Source organism: Anneissia japonica, unplaced genomic scaffold (genome assembly GCF_011630105.1).
Source record: "Anneissia japonica isolate Jap-2015-1 unplaced genomic scaffold, ASM1163010v1 scaffold288121_len269371_cov247, whole genome shotgun sequence".
In the NCBI taxonomy this organism is placed as follows: Eukaryota; Metazoa; Echinodermata; class Crinoidea; order Comatulida; family Comatulidae; genus Anneissia; species Anneissia japonica.
The window spans coordinates 1-10,001 of NW_022752873.1; the positions used below are offsets into that span (position 1 = coordinate 1).

The 10,001-nt window shown below is 33.2% G+C and overlaps 1 protein-coding gene across 1 annotated transcript; it reads right to left on the bottom strand.

Annotated features, from left to right (window-relative positions):
- Window positions 1-675: 675 nt before the first annotated feature.
- Window positions 676-4,021, bottom strand: LOC117122374 (WW domain binding protein 1-like; the record flags this gene model as incomplete). Its single annotated transcript, XM_033267925.1, is given in 3 exon segments — window positions 676-2,129; window positions 2,299-2,509; window positions 3,866-4,021. Coding segments are annotated over 3 exon segments (689 nt in total), but the record flags the coding sequence as incomplete, so codon positions are not given.
- Window positions 4,022-10,001: the final 5,980 nt, after the last annotated feature.

The window sequence follows — 10,001 nt, forward strand, 5'->3', positions numbered from 1 at the left end:
ATAAACTATTCTTTAAAAATAAAACAGAATAATAACTTGTTTATCAGTGATGCCTTAGAACAGGCATTTTAAGCAAAATATTATATTATGATGAGCATGTTTAAAGTTCACTTTGGTCTCAACATGCAATAATACAACATTATCTTTTTAATAGGCCACTTTCCCCCCCCCTTTATCAACATTGTTATGTAGTACAAGCTTCTGCCTGACAAATATGAAGAATCAAATTAAGTGGCATCGTGACATACTAAATAAATCCACATTGATTTTTTTTCTTATTTTTTGCAGCTAAAATATGAACCAGTGTGTAGAGTTGAAAGTTTACCATCACAAAAATACAAATAATATTACCACCCATTTTAAGTACAAAATTACAAAACATACCGCTGTTTTCTATGTATTCTTTGTATCAATCAAAATATCTGGTACACCGTGTAACTTTTGAGACATATATAAAGATAATTTTTGTAAGTGCTAACATAATTTGTTTATAATATTAGATAATCCATTCATGTAAAGATATTCTGAAAGGTTTTAAATGATTGATACAAAGAATAACTTGAATATTAGAAACAACTTTTGGTTTCTCTTTAAAGCAGTACAAAATCTAGACAACAGCTAATAATAGTGAAGAAAGAAAAACACTGCTAGATCTAATGTATAGGCACTTTCAAGACTGGTCCATTACAATTCATTGTAAGTGAAAAAAATATTCTTTAACAAAAAAAAATGTATGCAGCATCTCGATATCGAACACAAGCATCAACAAATGTTTCCAAAGAAAGTCTTTCAGAAATAGATTTAAAGCAATACAACATCAGTGCACCATGTTAAATGTCTTTCTTTGCACCATGTTTGATACAACATACATCACAAACAATTTTATATTCTTGCTAGAATTGCAAAATCAGTTGATTATACTGTTTCCCACTTCTTGAACAGAAAAAACAAGAAGCAAATATCTTATCCCATTAGTTCTGGAATCATCGAGTATTACACTTCAAGGATCAAAACATATACAGTAGCCTGCTATTTTTATGATTATATGAAAAAAAATGGGTTTAACCTCCTATAGTGACTATGTTTTAGACAAAAAGAAGCTTTACAACAAAAGTAATCATGGAGGAAAAAATAAATATGGAACATTAAAAATACCACTGAAGTAATATATCGAGATCACACACAAATGAAAAAGTAATACTGATGAGAAAGACCAACTAAATATGAGGTAGCCCCTCATTATCTAGTTATGGAAACATTTTGTGGCAAATTTCATGATGTTACATATTCTACCACTAGTGGAGGATACTTTCATTTTATATACAACAATGGTCCCTGCTAAACTTTGCTGTGCTATTTAACATTGTTGTAGTCTTTATTGTCTTTAGGCAGCTGCCTAACCTTGTGAGAGATGCAATACACTTTAGTTAAAATGAATGTAAACAAGGTAATATGTTCTTATTCTAACTCTGCTATAGTGAAATTTTGCCTAAAAATAATAAACAATGATATCACTGTCACTATGTATTACAGTTGAATTTAAACATAACCAATACCCAATTAAGAATTTGCACTTTGTTTAATTTAACAAGGTTGTTTTTTTTTTTCCTGTTTGTTTAGACCTGTCATTAAATGACAAGGAAAAGCTGTTATTGTATCAAACCATTGTCTGAACAATTGAGCAAACATTCTCAACTTAATTCATCATCTTAAAAGCAGTCTTTCATTCTTCTGCCTGTTTTCATCAAGCGAGGAGCAAGGTCTTGTGTCTTCTAGTATTAAAATCCTCAGGGCTTGTAAGTGCCTGCTAGGTAGTGGCAAGCAGCGTTTCATAACTACCAGGATGCCCACTCATTCTAACCATGGTGGATCGTTGGGGGCTAGCCAAAAGTCTGATTTGAGATGCATGTGTTCTGGGCAGTGTGTGCCTCATAGGACTTCCCAATGGTAAGTTACCAGTTGAACCAGCTGTAACATTGGATTCGCTAGAAACGGGCAAACAAGAGCCGATAGATGCACTACTAGCAATACGTGGAAAAGTGCTCGGAGAAGGCACAGGAGTCGAAGGATCATACAACGATATTTGTGAATAATGAGGTGGATCGTCACCTGGTGTATTGGAACCCAATCTGGAGAGATAAAAGCAATTAGTAATAAAATTAAAATTAAGTGGTTTCTTCAAAAACAACAAAACTAAATTTACACTGATAAACTAAACAAAAAGCTATTTAATAAAAACATCACAAGGAATATCAAATTACTACAGTGTTTTGGGGGGGGGGGTTCTTTTAAACTTACCCAGCTTCTATTGCAACTTGTGTTGTACTATTTGGCGTGAGCTGATTTCCTGCTTGTGTGTACTGTTGCACAGTTCCCGAGCATTGAGGACTTGTAGGTGTTGAAATACTACTCACTGGTAAAATACAATAATATGTGTATGGTGGCGGAGGAGTGCCATACGTGATTGTCTCGCCAATTTCAGAATAGGTTGGTAACTTGCATGGAGGAACTGCAAAATGAAACAACATCATAAAATCACCTGTTAATTTTCTTTGTTGTTGATTGAATGTTGCAATCATAACACAAACATGGTGTAGTACAAAACATAAGGTTTTTTTTTTGGCTACTTGTAACTCGTAACCCATCCCCGCTTTCTGTGTTGGCAATTCACGTGAATAACTACATACAAGTAATGATTGTTGACTTTTTAGTTCTTTCCATGACAGGTCTAGGCATGACATATTTGCAAGACTGTTCCTTCCTATCTTTAGCTTATGGCATAATGAAGGGTATCCCATGATTCTTCCAACCGAACTTACTCGAACAAACACGAGAGACGATAGAAAAGTGTCTACTTGCCTGCAAGGGTGCAGGCACTTTAATATTTTGATATCTCAAATAATCATTTCAAAAAGCAACTCAATTATAAGAACAATATAAACTAAAACGCTCTGGAAAATGCAGATGCACTTCAAGTATACTTAATATGTAGAAAAAAAAAATAAAGAAACACTGTTAACAAGTACAATGGAGTAACGAATGCCCAGGGTAAGGAAATCCAATATGCAGTGTATCACGTGTAAATAATATGCAACCACCTAAGTGTTGTTAGTTCAAAGCACAATGGAATAAACTACCGAATAGAAATGCATAGTTCCAATAAATCCAATTTAATTATAAACTTTTAAATTGTTATGCTGAGGTAGTCAGCCAACAGCAAAATCACATCAATGCCAGTAATTTAAATGGTAGTCCTAAACATTAACACAGGTGTCAATAATAATAATTTATAAATCTCAAAATTCTTCAACTTGTAGTTGTAGTTGCATTATAACTGTTGACAATGAACTAAATTTGTGACTATTGCATGATAGGGTAAGCCTGCTACTTGATGAAAACAGATCAATATTTAGTAATGAAAAACAATTATTTACTAAAAGAAATGGATGAAAAACCTTGTTTGGAAATAGCATTTATAACTGTAAATATATCAATTTAGTCAATTTAGTTAGTGGTTAGTTAAACCACAATGCAAACACTAGCATTACGCAACTGTTTATATCAATAAAGTCTTGATAAACCATCTTCTATCCTTTTATAATTAAGCTGTCGCCTTTCACTTACAAATCAAACGCTTATTGCTGATGCGCTTTAATGTTAATTTTCAGTGTAACATGTTTCAAGACAACACTGCTAATTGCAACAAAATGTGCACGCGATAGATTTCAACAATACACAGACTGCTGCCACCAACAATCAGCAGACTGGTGTTGAGTCGGGCAAGATCTTGCACATACATAGCACTCAAGTGCAAATTAGACCTTCAGGCTTATATCTACAGTAATTATGCTATTTTTGTTCTTACCTGGGTGAAATTCAAATGGCCATCCCCTAGAACGGAAGAAGTCTGAGATAGATCCGCAACGTGCTAGTGGAGGGTCACGGAAGCGGCGGAAACGTTTCCTCTGCCACACACAAAATCCAATGAGAAATACCAAAGCAAACCATACTAGCCAGAACCCTGTAAAATATAATTAAAAATATTAATTATAAAATACAGAACATAAAATAAACTGTTTACAGATACTGTCATGTTATTTGAATCATCTTATCGAGTTGCAGTTATAAAATGATTGCTAGTAACTAGTAATCAAATCTTAAATGAGTATTACTCGGGTATCGCAATTAGATACAATACAATATATCATTAATTATCCCACATGGGGCAATTCAAAAAAAGATTAAAAACATTATGTCATAAAATACAATAAAATTTAAGAGAATCCAAAAGAATCTGGATTACAAGCTTAAAATACATTACATTACAAAGATAATTCCCTTTAATAATAATAATGATTTGAATGAAAACAGTCATATATTCATTAATGTATTAAAACTTTACTACAAATAATACATTTGAATTTACCATAAAGTTTGGAAGTTAAGTGTTGTGTTTAAATCATTCAAATAATGGCCAACTTTAAGCACAATAATTGTTGAAATCTAAGATGTTATTAACTTGTCAAAAGAATTAATGAATTGAAGGCGTGTTATAGGAAGTCACTATCCTATTGTAAAGCTAGATAAAAACAAGCCCACTCAACATTGTCCACCCCACAAACCACCCCACTTTAACAATGGTATAGTTCATTTTGGGTGGTTATTGTCCTGGGTGGTTTTTGTCTGATTACCGTAGCATACAATTGCATGAAAACCAAGCTTAACATTCAGATGCAACCTATAAGATTTGTACAAACAAAATTTAATACATCCTTTTTTATCATTACACTGTAGGTATATCATCATTGAAAATTTAGTCTGGAATCACAACTTGATCAAAGCTGCAAGCAGAAAACCTACATAATTACACAATTTAATGGTTGATTTCCTACTTTGGACTCGCATGGCCTTATGAGATTTGTGTATTTTAAAATCGGGCACTGCGAAGGTCATGAAAATGATACTAATAACCTGATGCACTTATAGTGACCCTTTTCAAAGGAAGTGATACCTAGATGCATTAGACAAATCTATTTGCAATACAAACTGCAAACTTTTAATCTAATAAACTTGTTACTGAATCCACTAAACTAACTAAGGATTTAACCTTCAGAAAACTTTGACAGACTTGTTGAGTCGACTCTTAGTCTTATGGTATCGAATGCACAGGCAATATAATGTAGCTGTATGCTCACAGCAAACTAGGCAATAGACTATCAATTTGCTTACCATAAAGAGGCCAGCAGAGGGGGTGCAAAACTAAGCAGAGAGAATGTTTCTCAAACAAATCAAGTATTTACATGTACAGTACAGCTTCGTATCTGCGTGTAACCTCTCGTAACCTACGAGTAGCTACGTTTTGAACATAGCTACGAACCACTATGAAGGTCATTGTTATTTTATTATTAGATTTGCAATGATCGTAGACTGGATCATAGGGCTGATAAACAATGCGTAAACAATATTGAAATATAGTTTACCAGCTTTCAACATGTGAGCAATGTTGCAATTTACTAATAAAAAATGTTAGAACTATTTTGTTAGTTCCTACCTTAGATCGATCATGTTTTAAAACTGTATTTTGCCTAGCTAGCTACCTATAGGCTGGGCCTAACAGTAAAGTATGTTCGAATTTCAATGTCATATACAGCCTACATTTTCCCCTAAAGAGGGGGAGAGCAGACAGTAATTATACTGGTAAATTTTCCAATTCGGAGTATTTTTGTACTTCTCTTTTAAATAATAATATCAATGACAAATCATGTACAAATTGTTACGATTTGTACATAAAGATCACGTTGTTTTTGTTTACCGCAAGTTGAAGCAGAGCTTGCAAAGCGATCCAATAGTAATGAACTATAAAAATCACTACCATGCCAAATTAAAGCTAGTCATGCTGGACCGCATTTCCTTTGTTTTTTACTCACTGTCGCCCACATTTTGCCACAAGGTTTAACCTTTAACACACTTTACTGTGTTCTGCTGGATTTTCGGGGTTGACAAGTTTTATTTTCCAAATTGGGTTTCCATGTGGCATTCAGTAATTTTACGATCAACGGACGTAAATATTATTGATAAACAATCTTTTTACAAGTGTGTATTGTCATTGAGGACATCATTTTTTGACAGTTAAAAGAGGTAAAATAATTGTAAATAAAAAAAGGCTAGGCCCTATCCTAGCCTAATTAATTAAAAAATAACAATACAGCAGTACAAACAAGTTCCTGTCGTCAACAGCGAATGGAATGGGGAGACTCCCGATCACATCAAATGTACGTTTTTCTTTATCGGAAAAACAGCTTCATACTTTATAATTACGATCTAAACTCGTGCTTGTCATTCACAAATGACCAAACTATACATTGTTTATTCCAGTAAGCTACAGCAGTCTTTCTGCAAATACAAATAAACAACACACTTTCGCTTCGTAGGTTTGCTTTATAGCCTTCTTTAGATCATGGAGGAATTAGTTTAGATTGTTTATTTCAGGCTACAAAGTATCTATAAAGCCTGCGCGTAGGAAAAATTGCAATAGTTTACGCCTGTACTAATTATGATGAAAAATAACATTAAAATGATGATAAATTGTAAGATGCACCTAGGAGAGGGTTTTCACACCACCAAATTCAAGTTACCAGTATATCCCTATTTCACTGAATATGAATCCTGGGGTAAGGAAGTCACTCCATGAAGGTCCCAATAACACACAGGGGCAGATTTCCTTTTGGAAAAAAAAAAAAAAAAAAAAAAAAAAAAAAAAATGTTATTGCCCAAAACGCCTCAGGTTACTTTTGTCATCTAAGAAAAACTGTGCAAACCCCCTAGGGTGGTGTTATCTCGATCACTTTCGGACATCTCTGGATTCGGCCCTGTCACAGATACTCATATAACCTGACTATGCATCATACTGGATAAGATTTTCTGCTTAGAACTCAGACAACCAATAAACACAAAAATGTTGGCAGAAAATTAATGTTCTGTTGGCTGAACATGACTTCGTTAAATAGTAACCTCTTCCAATCAATCTCGCACTATTAATCAAGATACTGGAAAAATTAGTAAACTAAGGACATTACAGAGTCTGTAAAATTATACATTGGCATAATTCAACACTGACACTGTATACCAAACTATCATACACTTACATGATTAATTTACTAAACATGATGAAATTACTAGCAAAACCAGTAAACTGACAGCAGCAAGTCAAAAACTGTCAAATGTTACATAAAATTAAATAGATTTGACATTGGCACTGTACCACATACATACTTGCAATCAATTTACTCATTATCAAGATACTGGTATGATTATAAACAAAAAACAAAATGTATAAACTACAAATAAATGTATATAAGATACAAGACATTTTATTAGTAAATGTGCAAAACATTCTCGAGTTTTATGCTGGATGTTTATAAACAATGATGTACAGTTCATAGAATGTAATAAGTAAGTTATAATACAAATACTGATGAAGAGTTAAAATAGTCAAATGAAAGGCCATTCATATAATTGCTGCAAAGCAGCCAATTCATATTCTTGACAGCAATTTGACCTCTGAAAGGTCATTGTCAAAAAACAGGGGCCTAAGACGACTGAAAAGCGGAGTTTCCTTCTTTCGTTCTGCCGGGTAAAATCAATTATTTTTGGCGACGTTTGTAGACTAACCAACACGTACCAACGTCCGCATGTCGCGCTAGCCTTATCCTACTCTAGGCCTAGACTAGGCTATATTTATATGGAATTACCATTTCTAAAATTATTAAAATAAATTGTAATAAGCTCTAAATCTGATCATGATATGCACATCTCTTTAATTACTAAGTACTGTAATCAAAAATTTTATAAGAACCACAAACCATATTTGTTCATTTACAGTAATTAAAATTCTGGCACTGCAACGACCTCATCACATAAAAACAATATAAATGTTTTGGCACAAATATTACTGGAAGTTAATTTAACTAATGATATACTGTACTACTACATAATTATCTAAATTTAATAATATGAAAATGGGACAATGTAACAACTAAGTACTGTAATCAAAAATTTTATAAGAACCACAAACCATATTTGTTCATTTACAGTAATTAAAATTCTGGCACTGCAACAACCTCATCACATAAAAACAAAATAAATGTTTTGGCACAAATATTACTGGAAGTTAATTTAACTAATGATATACTGTACTACTACATAATTATCTAAATTTAATAATATGAAAATAGGACAATGTAACAACCTCATTACTATATTTACAAATTAAGTATATTAATACCAAATAATAGTAAAAAATACAAACAAAATTGCAAAATACTACAACATTGATAAATTTGCATCATTAATAACTTGCATTATGAATTAGATTTAATACTGGGATTGTAACCACTTGAGCACTTTATTATGATGAGGAAAATTATGGCTAAATAATGTTTAATATTAAACAATATTTTCTATACAATCAGATACTGTGCCACACAAAACAAATGGCATAGTAAATTTTAAAAAACAGTGCCTAAGGATGAAAACAATAAACACAATACCTTTGGGATGTCTTTTTCAGAAATCATAGACATTGGTGTTGACATTCTTAAAGCAAATTATCTTGGTCCAACTCCAAGGCTAAAATCATAGTTTCCAGACACTAAAAAAGATGTCTACTATTGCAAAAATTCAGCTACCGGTCTCTCCCTGTTATTGTGTAATAATGATCAGGAGTTGCAACTGATGCAAACAAACGGGTATTCCCTTCCTATCTGGTACCAGCTGGTTTTGTCCAGCAAACAGCCTTTTGAAAATTCTGAACGGTCACAGCTGAGCGGTTCTGAAACTGTTGGCTCTCATTGGTGGAGCAAACATGGAAACCCCGCAGAGACTAACTAAACTGAAGGTGAAACGCACTGAGGCCACAATATTGATTAGAGAAATGTACAGGCTAGGTAAGCTCAAAGCAGCAAGTTTACTTCACAGTCAAGTGATTCACAAGCTGAACTGAACTGGAATCTACCTAGTAACAAGCTCACATCATAAAGCTAAAAATAGCAAGAAGTTTAAAATACACTAAGGCAAATTTATGGTGGGTTTCTCCAAAAAAAAAAAGGTGGTATTGTAATAATCTGACTTTGAAATAAATCTTTAGTAAATAATGAACAATTTGTATATATTTTTGGCATATGACCAATCTTTCCCAGACTGGGGATTTTGTGATAAATCTCATGATATTAAAGCTGACAGAGAGTTGCCAAAAAGTAGTAAGGCATAGTTGAAAACAAAATCCTTTTGTCATAGTTTATTTTGGCACAAGTACATTTTATTTTTGCTGGACCAAAGACATATGGAAGCATTGACTTTGTTTTCTCTAAACTTAAGTTGAGAAAACAAAACCTGATTTTTTAAATATATACTTGTTAGAAACCCTCAATTACGAACCCTGATTTAACGAATTCCCGATTTTACGAACATAAAATCAAGGTGATGACGTCATAATAAATAAAGTGAAAAAAAAAAAAAAATTGGCTTGAATTGTAACTGTTATTAGCATGCATACAACACACCAACTATACAGTTACTATGTAATTCTCAAGTAAAGGAGGCCCTCTAACAGGCCTCTAAATTCAGTGTTTATTATGGCTTCACACATGTGCATGCGACATATTTTACTTCTCTTTTAATCATCGTTTTTTTCAACATTGAATGATCAATATATATATATAATAAACAAATATCTATGGAAGTTGTGCTGGAGTAAAATACACAATCTAGGTATTTAAGAAGGTAAAAAAGTCCGATTATAAACAAATTTGTGTAGGGCCTAGAGTGGATCAGAATGGTTAGAAACAGCCTACTGTAGGCCTAGGCCCCCTCAGACTTAGCTGCGTAGGCCTGTGGGCCTAGCCTAAGCCTAGTTTATGCCAGTGTAAGTAGTACCAGTGCAAGTATATAGGAATTTGGCTCAAACCTGATTTTACAAATACCCCCCATTACAAACGGCTCTG